Consider the following 14,809-nt stretch of genomic DNA (forward strand, 5'->3'; position numbering starts at 1 on the left):
AGCAAAATCTAAACTCTCTGGAACCATTGGAGGGGAATTAGTAATGGTTACACTTGTTAAAAATAACTTTCATGTGTATGAGTTTCTGGTCATGACAGGCCATGTATCCTTTCTGTTCTTTAAGCATGGCTGATGTCTTTATTTAAGCTTTGTTTTTGTAATTTGTTAGGACTTTATTTTTTTTCCTCAGTTGGACATAATCTTTGCTACTCTTTAAAGTGTTGTCTAATTTAGATTGAATTTTACATGAAAGCAGAAGCATTGAAAACACAGTTTCTGAGTGTTTTGCAAAACCGTATCTGAAACAAAAAGCCCCCATTAATGTCTCACAGAGGACACTGTGAGATTTCATTTTTACCTTTCCAAGAGTCAGCAGTGAGCTCACCAACCTGTATACACGTAGTTAAGTCTTACCTGCAGTTGGGCCTCTTGCCTGTCTCAAATAGGTGGGGAAGGACTAAGCAAAGGAACATTTATGGCTGTAGATGGAGGTGACTCATGGCATTCAGTGGCTAGGGTAGAAATTCAGATGAAATCTGGCTTCATTAATCCTGTAGCTCATGGAAAAAACATTCAAGCTTGGGCTTTTTAGTGGATGAAAAGACTACAGTGTACAGACTTCGTACCAGATGCCCACACAAAAGTGTTAATGCTGATATAGTACTTAGCAAGTAAAGTAATAAAGCAATAATTGGTTGCTCAGAACATATGCTCACAAAGAGCTCTTTTACTCAATTACAGAAGAATATAGCTTCCAGATTTTTATCTGTGAGATAAGGGGTTGTGTGAATGGGAAGCTGTGCTTTTTTTTTGCAGACGGACAGGATTTTGTTGTTGGCATAGCTAGCTGTACCATTATTCTCATGCTAGAAATATCTTACAGGATCTTGATATTTGACTGCCTCAGTCAAAGTGGCCAACACCTCCAGTATCAGTATGTTACACTAGAGTAAAGAATTGTACAGAGGCCTGGTTTTGACTAGTCAAACCTGTGTTATTTAGATTTGGGGGTCTTTTTCTCAAATTAAAGTTGCCAGTCAAGTTAACTAAAAATTTGTTACGCAGGATGGTTATGCAGGATGGTTCACACAGGCAAAAGCCATATACTCTGAGGATTACAACACACCACCCTAAAGCACAGTGTGCAACTTCAGTTAAACTTAATCGTGGAGGCGCCCTCATGGCTGGATGAAAATATTTGAAAAGTTCTTTCTTTAGAGTAGAAATGCAAAGGATTGGGTACAGTACTAACGACCTAGAATGTAGTACAACCTAACCCCTCCCTAAATAATCCTGGTCTTTTCTAACTTTGTCCTCTATGCATTATCAAAGTCATTGAAGTCACACGCTTCAAAGTCAGGCTTTTGCAAGACCATGGCCTTCTGTAGAACATGCCCTTCCTGCCTGGTGTGCTTTCAATGAGGACATCCTCTACAGAAGCCATCATTAACTTGGTTAACACCACTCCCTCCCTCCTTTCATTTACTATTTTGTTGATGTCTTACTCTGTTCGTTTATTATTTTTTAACCTCTGTCTTGAGTTGAAGTCCCAAAAATAATCAGAAAAGCAAGTAAGTTTTTCAAAGTGTTTTTTAAAGGTTGTCAAAATACAAAAATATGCTTAGAATTTGTAAGATTTAGAAAACAAAGCACTTTATAGCGGTCAAATCTTACAGAGGTAAAATGTACTGTTATGGAAAAATAAATAGTTGTAATAATAGTTACTACATAACATTACTGACCCTCAGATCTTATTTAGAAAAGTGATAGAACTGTGAAATGATTTGTGGCAGACCACATGGGCAGATGACACCGACTCCCTAAAGCTGACTAAACCCACTGCCCCACTGCTCGTAATATTAACTACGATTGGCCATGCATTTAAAGATTTGGGTTATGTTATTTATTTATCATGGATATTGTTCAAACTCTTTGCAACTCCTATGATTTTATAACGTCTGAAATAGTGAGGTATTCCCTATAGTAAAAACGCTGGCTGTTGTAATCACTTACGGCTGAGGGAACTGGATATCCTTGATAGAAATCCAGGTACCAAGGACTATTAAAATTAATAATAATTCAAGCAGAGCCACTAGAAATCGCAAGTCTTAATCATTAGCAGAATTTTATCAAAAAGTCCAAGAATTCTCAATACATTTCATGATTGTAAAATACCATCAGGATTTTAGGAGAAACTCGGGGGTTTTTTGGCAGTACTAACAGAGGCCTCAGCAGCAAAGTTCCTGTAGCAGACAGCACGTGTTTTTGACTGCTGCCACAGACCTCACTGGTGACTTGGACAAATTTGGCTTCTTGAGCCTGTTCCTTGCGTTTCTCCCACTCTTGAGGAGCCATTTCGCCGTTTATTGAGGACCGGCAAGGGCGTGAGTGGCCTAAGTAGCGCAGCACAGAGGCAAGGCCAGCACCGCAGAGTGTCATGCTGCTTCGACCACCCGTGCCACTTCACTCTCGATGTCACCAGAGGCGAGGTGACGGCGGGCAGGAGCTGCCGTGAGGAGCTGCAGCAACTCGAGGGCTGGCATGGCAAGAGGGGCTGTGAGGCAGATCCTGCTACTGCTCAGCTGGGGCTTGACTGAAAGCAGGCTTGGAGCCACTGCCTTGGCAACTGCATTCTTGGCCTGCATTTTCTGTCCATGTTCCCTACGAGATTTCACAGAACCACACAGAACTGTAGGGGTCGGAAGGGACAGAGACACGACGAGACCCGACGGGGCGCAGCTCCCCCCACACACACCCCTCCCCGCCCAGCCACCGGCCTCCGCCCGCCGCGCCTCCGGGACGGTGACGTCACGGCGCGGTTGCCATAGGGACGGCCGGGGTCGCACCTGACGGCTGTCGTGAAGCAGCGGGAGGAGAGCGAGGGAAGGAGGAAGGAAGGGGGAGCCCAGGCCCGGCCCGGCCCCCGCCGGGCCCCTCCAGCCCCGCCGCTCCGGAGGAGGAGGAGGAGGAGGAGGAGGCGGCCGGAGGAAGAGGAGGCGGCGCTGCTGCTGCTGCTGTCGCTGCCGGCGGCTATGTAGGGGCCCCGGTGCGGGCGGATCCGGAGGCCGCTGCCCGCCTCTGGAGCGCGGCGCCGGGGCCGGGCCCGGCGGGATGTTCTCCAAGAAGCCGCACGGGGACGTGCGGAAATCCACGCAGAAGGTGCTGGACACCCGCAAGGACCCGCTCACCCGCCTCAAGCACCTGCGCGTCCTCATCGGTGGGTGAGGCGGGGGGGGAGGTGGCGAGCGGGGTCCGGCCCTCGGCGCTGTGCGGCCGCCGCCCCCCGGCCCCGGTGCAGGAGGGAGCCGGAGGCCGGGGGCACCGGCGGCAGGGGGGCGGGGGGCCCGCTGGGACACCCCGACCCTAAGCCTCGGGGCCGGGCCGGGGAGCCCCAGGAGCTCAGCTCCCCGCTGCTGTGCCCAGGCAGCAGCAACCCCACCTTGTCTGGGGGAGGAATTCATCGGGCAGCGGGGGACAGAAGCGAAAAACCGATGGATTTCCCCACCGAAACGCTGTTGTGAAGTCAGTCAGTTTGAATAGAAGTGGTGAGCAAGCAGTAGTGGTGCCCCTGGCTCCCTAATCCATTTTCCTAAAGTAACAACTGTGTGCTCTCGAGTTGGAGCTGCCAGGGTGAGTGCTCACCGGGACCCCAGTAGGTGAGCATCCATACGGCTATCCTAAAGACACCTCTGCCTTGCAAATTGGTTAGGAGGGAGCATAAGCACTTAAATGGCACCGTAGTGCAGTGCGGACAGCTGTTTAACCTGACCAGCAAATTATAATGTGTGATTATATGCAGTAACATGCCTAATGGAAAAGGCAGAGTTAACCATTTCAAAATATCTGCTAGCTGGAGGTGTTTGTAGAGATCTAGGTCCTTGTCATCAAGCTGTCCTTGGAAAATGCAGCTTCCTCTCGAGCATGTTTTGGGTCCTGGAGTTCAGTAACTGTATGGGTTGTTTCTGACAGTTTATTAACGTGTGAGCGGAGCGGGGTCAAGGGCAACTGCGTTCTGTATTTAGAACAGAGTGTTGAATGGATTATTTTGGTTTCTGCCCACAGTCTGGGGGTATTTAAGTACATTGTCCTCAGCCCGCAAAGCTGAATTCTTTCCTTTCAAAGGAAAACGGTTCTTGCTCCCTTTTTTCTTTTGTATTAGTGTTTGAAGGAACAGCTGTTCCCACATGGCAGCAACTGCTGCTGCATGACTTATTTCTGCAATGTAATTATGTCTTTTGAAATGGAGAACAGTTTTGTAGTGAGCTATCCCAGACACTTCAGTAGTCAGATATAGCCTCTTGCCTCACTCAGAATCTTAGAACTCGTCCTAGCTAGCTGCATCGAGCCAGTTGTGGCTTGTTTTATGTTGATTTATGTTTATTTTTAGCTCCTTAATCAGTTGAAGAAATTTAAGAGGAAAGATCATTATAAAGAAACTAAATACAGCTCTGAATTTAGTTTTCCTGGCTGTTGTGGGTTAACCCCAGTAGGCAGTACACTGGGTAAAGTATGCTGAGCATTTCCAGTTTGCTGTAGTCTTCAAAACATCGTATTTGTCCAATTCTGATCTGTTCTATTTTGGATTTGGCATTTCTGTAACTTGTCTTTTATTTACAAGATTTTTTCCTTCAGGTTTGTTAACAGTCAGCAGTCAGGTGCATTTAGTAAGATGCAAGCTGCGAGCTCTGTGTCAAGCAAACATTCTTATCTAATCTAGGGTTTCTGCTTACTGGCTTTAGGACAGAATAAGTCTGCTGGGACATGTTTTCGTGTGATGGTCATTCCCCTTTCTCCACCCCAAATGCGTATTTCTTGGCTGTTGAAGCACAGTTCCCACATGCTTTGTCCAAGTTTTGGAGAATACAGTTCAGTGTATGACTGTATGTAGGGAAAGGTGTGACACTGCTCTTCAGTTTGTCTGTCTTGTATCCATCTACAAACTTTTATTGTTATTCAGGTGTATCCTAGATCCAGGAGGTACAAAACCAAGTTTTTTTATGGGGGGGCAGAGGGATACTTCTCTTATTCATACATGAGTGCAAGAGAATTACAGTACAGATTATTTGAAATCCATTTTCTTCTGTGATCACATCTTTGCTTTATTCCTGAAAATTCTCTCCTCCCTAAACAGGCCTTCAAAGCATAAACTCTATGCCCTTTCTTCCCCATTTGTTTCTTTGACTAGTCAGCAGGACCAGATTAAAGAAGAGAAATGTGCCCACATGGGACAGACTGCTGCCCAAGATGGCTTTGGATTCAGACACCAGCCTGTAGCTTGAACAGTGTAGTGCTGCATTTTCCTGTTTATCATTTTTCTTCAGTGACAACTTCCCCCCCGCCACGCACACACCCCAGCATAATAATCAGCATGCTTCCATGTGCTTCAGGGGAGCCAAGGAGCTAGTGCCAGCAGGCTGTCTGGGGGAGAGGCACTCGTGGAATCTCTGTTCAGTATATTCATTAATGAAAAATGGTTTGTCTTGTTCATTGCTCTTAGCCTCTGTGTATTGGAGACTAAAAGACCATCAAGAAGAGAATTATCTGACGTTTCTCATGCAGAGAATGGGGAGAAGTGTTTCTTGTTCATAAATGGCAAAGTGCATTGGACCAGAATTATTTTTTTGCCATGCGTTTTAGCATTTGGTTCAGCGGCAATAAACTGAAACATGGCCTTAAATTCATGGAGAAGACTTGCAAGGAAGAAAGGAGTGCTACTTCATCTTCCTTGTATTTTAGCAAGGCATCAAAAGCACTCATTTTCCATTAAGACATTACTAAGATAATGAAATAGTTATGAAAAGAGGCAGAGTGGTCAGTAATTCTAGACTGATTGTTATCTGTTAGCCAAAGAAGATACATACAAACCATTTTGTTAAGGTGAAAGATGAACAGTTGAATCCCACAAAGCAGTGGTACAAGTCAGACATCATCTAAAAATATTTAAGCTAGGATCATATGGTTGTTAGGCAAGACCAGAAGAGAATGAACAGTTTCAGAGAACATAATATGAAGTAAAGTGACCGGATAGCACAAAGGCAGGCAATGTTTATTTTTAACAAATTAAAAATAGTGCACACTAGATGGAATTACATAAATGCCTTTTACAAGACAACTTAGAATCCCATGAATTGTATCATTTTGAGAAAAAAATCCTGTTGTTGACAGCTAAGTGCAAATTAGTCTGCCTGAAGTATACAGAAAACTTTGTCTTCATAAAACAGTAGTGTACCGTTATCTGAAAATATCACTGCAGCATTACTAGTCTTGTTGCTGTAGCCAGTATAGAGAGGATTTAGAGATGGGAATGACCCATATAAGAATAAAAGTTTAATGTAAAAAGAAATCTTTGGAATCCCTTTTTGGAGGGGCAGAGAGTGAAAAATGTGGAAACATACATGAAAAAGACAAGGAAATAAAACCTGTTAAGAGCTACCAAATTTGAAGTTACCGTAGAAGATTTTTGGCTTGAGGAAGCTCCTGAGCACTACCAGCGTGTCTACCACGTACGGGTAAAGTGGGGGTAAATGTATTTGTTCCCCCCTCAACTCTTATCTAGGATCTGCTCTTTGCCACTTCAGACCAGTATCCTGGTTTTCTGCTCTAGCTCAGTATGTTTTTTTTCATGGGATATCTATTCACTCTGTTTTGTAATTAAGTATCCAAAGAAAATTCAGAAATTTAGGCGACCAATTCATAATTGATTAGTTGTTAAAGTAAATATGTTAAATGACCAATTTACGCATGTCACAGACATTAGGTTTCCTTATAGAGGTCAAAGCCTGGAGGAAACCTCAAAGTAGTAGTAAATGCTGTTAATGCTAAGAACTGCCATGAAAAATTGGAAAGAGATTGAAGTCATCCTGGGACTTATCAGTCTGTGAGCAAAAGTAATCTGCCTTTGTGTGTTGCCGCTGCAGTATCTTTCTTGAAACAGCTGGAACTATCTTTTGAGAGACCTGATGCTTTTAAGTTGGGTTAGTTTCTTCCTGTAGAGAACTGATCATCCTCTTTAATTAGTTCTGGGATGTGCCTTTGAAGCATACGGGCTGCTAGCACTATCTCTGTCAGCATGTGACTTTTTTTTTAATCAAACTCTTCTCTCCGGTTCATGTACACCGGGAAGGCTGTGGCAGTTGTGCTTACCCAGAGCTGCTTTGGTGGTAAGAGCACGGGAACCCGAGAAGGAGCATGGCGTGGGATTCTGCTGCCAACAGCATGGAAGTGCCTTGTCAGCTAATGGCCATTTGGGGGATTGTTAAGAGGAAATAGCATGGAAATAATACTGCCTTTTTCTTATCATCAGTGTTGCACTGCTTAATTGGACCTCAGCATCAAAGAGGTCCTTTTGCTGTGCATATGCACATAAACAGTAGTAACAACGTAATTAAGATTCTCTGGTTTTAAAGTGATAGCTCTTAGAAGTTCATTCTAGTAATCCTTCAAGCAGCAAATCATGCTTGATTTGTCGTGTTGTTAAGGCTGTGCTTTGGGAACTCCGTAAATAATTAAGGCATAACGTCATACCTTAATAATATTGACTTCTTGTTTTTTCTCTGGCTTTGGTACGAAACATGTTGCTGCTATGGCTGAATATGTGGTTTCAGTCAGAATTTTAAATACATGTATATAAAGAAAGCTAAAACCCCGATATCTTTAATGATTTCTGCATAGTCTTACTATGTGAAAGCAAGACAAATGAATGTACTCAGTTTAGAATTTACTTTTACATCTGAATTCTTAAGGGAAATCCTTTGTTTTTCTGCTTTTTGTTAGGGGAGGAGTTACAGGCCTGTAATCTGTCAATCCAGGGTAAAGCAAAAAAGGAGTATTTTGTTTCTTAAATAATTTTATTTGCATCTGATACCTTTAAAATACACTGTATCTCTGGAGCCCTGGAGAGCATACTTGTTAACATTTAATGCAAAGAGAACAGGGTGCTTGAAGTGTGGATCTTATTATCTTGTTTGGGTGTTCCCGGTGGTTGGTTAGTGCTCAACATCTCCTGTGAGTGATCTCTGAAAGGGAGAAGTCTCAAGCTGTGTAGGACAGAATGAGACAGTCTATATTGGACATTGATATATTTCTCAATATTAAACAGTATACTTAGACAAAGATTGCATTTGTCTAAAGGGATTTTAATTTAAGAAATGTATCTCACTGGCAGCCAGCCCTAATGCTTCAGCTGGATGACATTCATTGGTGTTGCACATGGTCAACATCGTTCATTAGAGTATCGCTGATGTACTGTAAGAAACAAAAAATGTTTTACGGCTGTTCAGCTGAAAGGCGGGTGGGGAGCTGCAGCAAACTGGCTGCCTGGAATTTCCTCTGGAGATAACTGTTCCAGAAGTTTCTGTGGATATGCAGTGCTGTATTATTTTTGGCATGAGTTGTGTGTATTTTTTTATTTCCCTCTCCTGGTAATTTGAACTGCGGAGGACATGTCACCGGAGGTATTCATGGGTTTAGCTGCAGGCTAAGTACAGTTTAAGACATCAGAGTTGGTGTTCTGTCAGTGTTAAGCCTGAACCCTTTCTGATCTGTTTTTGCCAGGAGGAAGAAGTGTTTTGCTTTAGGATTTTGGCTAATGTTCCGCTTGACTTGCAGGCAGCAGCACTGGCCAGTGCTGCTGGCTTGCAAGGACAAGGGCTGGAATTGGATCAAAGTCCCAGAGCAGACAAAGGGACGGCTCTGACCGCTTGGATGCGAGGGAAAGGTCTGCGTGGGTTCAGCTTGTGGCAGTTCACAATGGAAATGACTACACTGCTGTGGAAGTGTTTGAAGTTGCTCACGCAAAACCTACCTTCTGGAACACACCTGAGTTGTCATGGAAGTATTTTTGTAAAGCTCACCGGTGTTGAAACTCCTCTGGAGTCCGCAGGCAACCTGAAACAATTAGGTTGGAGAGCTGTCAGCCATGCTGCTCATTCCTATAGAGCACTGGTGTTGAAATTTGACAATGCTCTGTATGTAGAGCTTGTTCATTAGTGCTGTTAATGTGCTTATTCATTCATGGGTTTTGCCTTGTACGTTTGTCTCTAAAAGATGCTTGTGATCTGGAGTTCAGACTTGTCCAATGCAAAACTGAAGCCCATTAAAAGATTTCTTCTAGTAGGTTCTTTTTTCAGTACCAAAACCCTCAAGAATATTTTCTTTGACAAAATTACTTCCAAAAAAAAAATGGAATTGTCTGGCCAAGTAGTTGTTATTGTTACAATAACGCTAAGGTGCAGCCCTTTTTTAATAGAAGTGCATTTGTAGCGCACTGTTAGAGCAAACCATGTTGTTTCCATCAGCTCTTCTTCGCTTTTTCACAGTCTGTTAACTATGTCAGAGCCATCAGTTAGTACCAGATGTTTTCTACTTAACCTTTTAAAATGACATGTTTTGGTATTCCAGAGACTGCTTGTATATAACTGAATCTCTGCACTGCTTTGCTATGAACAGCAGTTAAATTTTGCACCATGGGGAGTTAGGAATAAGTTCTACTGGATATTTTGCTTGTATATTAACTGAAATTTAGGACACTTAGAAACTTCTTGCTTACTAAAGCCAACAATTTATTATGGAAATTGATACTGAAAACTTCAGGCTGTAGCAGGTCTCTGCTTTACAGAAATAGAATTAGAGATCTGGCCATCTTCCAGGTCATTGTTTGTTGCAGTTGTCACTGGTATTGTGTTTTTGGCTGAGGATGAGGGAAAGTGACTTAAAAGCCACCAAGTCTCTGAATGAGACAAGATAATACTTCTGTTATCTATCAAACTACGGCAGCATGTAATATAAACACACTATTAAATTCCCTAACACTTAAAAATCAAATGCAAAATGAACCACAATTTGGAATACTGGTAGACTGTTCTGTTAGCTGCTACAGTAAATTTCTGTGATGCTTTGTGTAACAGTAAATTTCTGTGATGCTTTGTGTAAGCTGGTGAATGTTAATGTTTTCTTTTGGAAAAGTTAAGGCATTTCTAAGATCTGTGCATGGTTTTTTGTTGTGGTTGTTATAAGGTCAGTAGGTTGATTGTTTACCACTGAAGTTCTGTCCTGTGCAAAAAAATCAGGTTTACCTGCTTTATCTTTGTAAGATTTTAATTTCATACAGAGGTGCAATTATCTACATAGTATTCCTTTGCTTACTTAACTCATTCATAAATATGCAACAGATATTGCAGATTAGTTTATAATCATCTATAATATAATATGTAGGAAACAAAATAGGGAAGGAGAGTTGTATTAAAGCTCACTGAGGTTGTCCTCCTGCAGAGGATTGGGGTGTTACACATGTAAACAGTTTTCCAGAATCTTGCTCAGGTGAGCCTGTACAAGTTTAAATATACAATAAAAATCTCTGCTTTTTGTGTTTTACATCTGACAAAATGGTGGTTTGTGTTTGTTGTGTTTTTTTTTTTTTTTTTTTTTTTTTACTTAAGCTCTCTGAGATGGTACTTGGACTTAGAATGCCGAAGTATTGAATTCTACATATACCATCCAGATCATATCCTTATTCAAATGTTTGATATAAAGGATTTTTTATTAAAATCCTGAATTACTTTCATGGATAAAAATTATTCCTTCTTAAAAAGGGAGATACTGATAATTGAACCATAATTAAAACCTTTGAGCAAAAACACATTTACTCCTCAGCAGAGTTGTGCAGCAGAATTAAGCCTAGAACTGCTCTTCCTAAAATGGTCAGCCTCTCCAGGCACAGAGATCTGCATAGTTTACTGAGGTACTTGAAAAGAATGTAACCTTTTGGAAAGCTTGAACGATTAACCTTCAAAACAGTTGGCCATTTGAAAATACCTAAAACCAAGTTCCTGAAAGAGCAGTTGGCCACTTGAAAATAAATGAAAGTAAATTCCTGAAAGTATAGTCGCATATAAGCACAGAAGTTGATAGAGGTGGAGTTTTTTTGTTATTTGGTTCTGAAATTTTGTTTTCATTTAGTCCGGTGCTACAGCTCTTGTCTATAAGATGGGAAATAGTACAACTTCCAAGATTCTATGGATTTACTGGAAACCCGAATTCTGGTTGATCTGGTACTCGGTTGCTCTTGTGGTGAGGTTTGTACAGCTACCTTAGAGGTTGTCTTCCGTTTTTAGTTTGTTTCTCTGTATCATGCAACAAAATAGAAGTGAATTTGTAAACAGAATAGTTTCTACAGCTTCCATAGCAAATGCTAATTTACTTGCTTTATGCTGGACCTAGAAAAAGCAAATGCTGCTTTCATAAAAGCTTTGGGGGAGGAGGGAAGGACAGAGAAGTTTTATGGTGTCCCTTTGTGCTTAAACATAACTTTATCCCTTTATTAAAAAAAATAAAAAGAATACATAGTTAATGTAGAGATCAAATTTGTACCAATTTTTAGGTCACAGAGAAGTAGTAAGGAAGATTCACAAATCAAAACTCCATGCTTATTGCTATTGGGAAACGTGAAGAAAAGCACGTTTTCTTGGCAAAACTTCTGTAAATAATGCTGGAAATTTGGATTTTAGTGTATTGGAACTATTTTTGTACAGTTCAATGTTTGTTTTTTATTTTCTTGGAGTACAGTAAAATATATTGCCCCATTTTTCCCTCTTCTGTTCTGGGAAACTTTTTAAACTATTCTAAGTGGTGCCAGATCTATTTTTGAGTCCTTTTTCTTTTCCATCTGGGCAGGAGTACCAAGAACACAAGGAACACATTAGTTTGTGTCAGTTGCATGAAGCTGTGGTAAGAGGATACAAAGTTCTTTTGTTTAAAAATAAATAAATTGTAAGCTAAGGAGGCAAGTCTGTTTCTGTGTAATCGTACTTCATGCAAAAAGGCTACGTCTCTCCTAGGAAGGCAGGAAAATTAAAGGAGCCAAAGCAGACAAGCAACTTCCTGCAAATTCCCAGTTCAGGGCTGTGTGAAAGGGGCATGCACGTGCTTCTTGTAGAGGAAATGGTTTTTACCTCTTTGCATAGGATTCATGATACTTCAGGGGAGCATAGAGAAGAGACAAATAAATGGCTTTGGGTTGAAGAAAATGGTTTAAGGTGAGGGGATTGAAAAGCTGTATCTTTTGGTTGATGACAAGGATAAAGGTGAACTGAAAGTTTTTGAAATACTTTCATTGGCAAAAATGATCAGATTCTTAATGGAAAAAAGCACAACAGTGTATAGCTGGAAGTCAGGTAAATCCAAATGGTGAGCAAGGGATGCGTTTTTGGTAAAGTCATCAAGGAGAGCTGTAATCTCGTTGTGCCTGTTGCAGCTGTGGGTTGTGCTGAGCACAGGGGCAGCAGTGAAATGGAACCATCTGCTCAGGTGGCCATGCTAGGTGACTTCCAGACCAAAATCTTCCAGGATCTGTGTCACTATTTCTGTGCTGTATCTGCTTGTTTTTTTTTTTGTTTTTTTTTTTTTTTTTCTTCCTACTCCTCCTTCTTGCAGAGGTTCTCAGTCCAGCTGTGCTTCAGTCCCAAGTTTCTGGATCAGTAACTTAGTAGTTCTTTAAGTGTGTTGTTTGATGGTAAGCAGAAGCTGTCCTTTACGTTAGGTGGCAAACAGTGCCCTTTCAGACCAAGAAGCGTGTTTTCCCTTCTTTAAAAGGAAAGCCAATTTTCTGCATTAACAGAAAGTGTGTTATTTTCAGGTAATGACAGGAGAAAATTCCCATTCAAAATGCTCTATTTTTATTTCCTTGCATTCTGAAGCAATAGAACTTATTGCAAACACTCCATGGTTAACTGAATTCCAAAAACTTCCTTTTGTTTATATTATTGTTTGGGATTTTAGGAAGAAAAGAGTGAATTTCATTTGCTAGAAAAGCTGCAAAGTTAAGGACCTTTTGACTTGCACCCTACTCTTCTGAGCTGTGGCTGTTCTGGAGGTGTGCTTTCAGTGCTAATCAGCTGTCGGTGGTAATACTGTAGGTCTAGGTCTAGCAGTGCTTCTTTATCTCTTTTTTGAGGTAACTGACACCACGTGGTATTAAATAGATAATTACAAACTAAAATGGAGTGTCCTCTGAAATTCCTGTAGAGCAGAGCTCTGTAAAGACATGGGGCTTTTTCATAGCACCAGTTATACATGTGAAAGTGTCACTGCAGTGATGGTGATACAGATAATGAAGATTCACTGTTGAGCTGGTTATCTAGGCAAGCCTTTAGTTTGTTTCCTAAAGAGTTTAGGAATCTCCAGAAATTAAGAACTGTTGTGATTAAAAGTTCCTTGCCCTGACCTCCTGCAAATCATGGGCCGTTTTGTTTAAAGAGGGAATGTTTTTTGTTGTCCTGTAGTACTGCAGACTCTAAACTATTAGCGGTTCAGCTGCTGATCTGTGAACGGTCTGCAAGAGATCTGCAACACTGGAGGTCTGGTAATCCTGTAGATGGTTGGGAACACGCTTACCTACCTTGACTGCAGTTTAGTGCTAGCTAAGACACCTTGCTTGAAGAGTTGATCTTAGTTTTTAATATAGCACTATCTTCTCCAAGAGCACGCCGGGTCCACCACGCTGACTGTGAAAGACAGTGCAAGAATGCCGGGATACTGCAGAAATTGAATGTGTATTAGAAAATGTTGTGGCAAGATTTGTGATAGAATTGAATTGGCAGCACTGTAAATACTGTTTAAAATATTTAAACTGCCTCCCTGTTCCCATGTGTTTCCCTGCAGTTCTTCTACCACCTAGTTTTTCTAGTTTTTCACAGTTAAATATCAGAGCAGGGAGTGTGGTTCAGTGAGTGTATTGGTATGAAAGAATTAGTTGGAATGTGGGTTTTAAATTAATCTAGATAAATGACTGTATTTCTTTGAGGATTTCCACATGAGTGTTCATAAGTACAGTGCTAGTCTTGATGGAATTCTGGTTCATCACAGGGGTTTGCAGGTGTTACAGTCATGCAAGATGCTGTTCCCCGTTTTGAAGTTTGCAAGGCACTTATGGCATGCCATATTTTTCATTTCATTTGGCTTCTGTTTAAAAGAATGAAAACTTCAAGGACTTCTTTAGCAATATTAATTACTTTTTGTTTTAAATATCTCCTATTATTACTATTGGATAAAAGTATATTGTGGGTGACTGAAGAAGAATGAAAATGATCTTCTGTTCTATTTTTCAGACAATGCGGAATCAATTGATCTCAAACAGTTTTTCGACGTACATTTCTCACATATATATTATGTGTTCTTTGAAAACTTTGTGACTATTGAAGTAGGTCTTAAACAAAAAGGTGGGTATTTCAACTAGAACGCTTTTTTATGTCTTTGCACTTCTGTGATCACAAATTGCATTAGGTATGCAGAAATATGTTTAAACACTAACATGGCAAATAAAGGCAGAGCAACTAAAGATGCACACTGGATTGAGGAAGGAGAGTTCATTCTCTCGCTGTTTTCAGTTTTGCAAAAGGAAGATTATTAAGATATTAGGCTTCTGGTGGTCTGCAGAATTACAGAAACACGCTATCTTGCAAAGCAAAGCTAACTTAATCTCTGCTAGCTGCTGATGCTATAATAAAAAGTTATATAAACTGTACATGTTTTAAATCATAACAAATCAAAATATGCTTTGTATTTGCAGAATGAATACAAAGTAATTCTTACATTGTAGAAATGAATGTCTTTGTTTTATATATTTAACGATCTCTTTCAGTGTTCCTTAAATCTTGTTTTGGTATCTTCTATTTATTTTTAATTGCATCTAGGTCACAAGTCTCAGAGAGAAGAATTAGATTCTATTCTTTTTATTTTTGAGGTAAGATAATTTGAATATTCCTGACTTTTTTTGACTTAGAATTTAGTCCTGTTGAATGTAACAGTATAGCTA

At 40.8% G+C, this 14,809-nt stretch overlaps 1 protein-coding gene across 16 annotated transcripts in view; it reads left to right on the forward strand.

Annotated features, from left to right (window-relative positions):
• Nucleotides 1-2,835: 2,835 nt before the first annotated feature.
• The window catches only part of RALGAPA1 (Ral GTPase activating protein catalytic subunit alpha 1), a 128,103-nt gene continuing 116,129 nt past the window's right edge, over nt 2,836-14,809 (forward strand). For 6 of the 16 annotated variants that reach the window (XM_084522427.1, XM_084522425.1, XM_084522428.1 and 3 more), the window contains exons 1-3: nt 2,837-3,217; nt 14,103-14,213; nt 14,688-14,737. In XM_084522427.1, coding sequence (XP_084378553.1) covers nt 3,112-3,217; nt 14,103-14,213; nt 14,688-14,737 — 267 coding nt within the window. In that variant the 5' untranslated portion in view covers nt 2,837-3,111. Of the gene's footprint in view, nt 3,218-14,102; nt 14,214-14,687; nt 14,738-14,809 lie in introns of all 16 variants that reach the window. The other 10 variants (XM_084522417.1, XM_084522426.1, XM_084522429.1 and 7 more) reach the window with 5 other exon arrangements.

The sequence above is a fragment of the Aythya ferina genome (assembly GCF_964211825.1).
Source record: "Aythya ferina genome assembly, chromosome: 5".
NCBI lineage: Eukaryota > Metazoa > Chordata > Aves > Anseriformes > Anatidae > Aythya > Aythya ferina.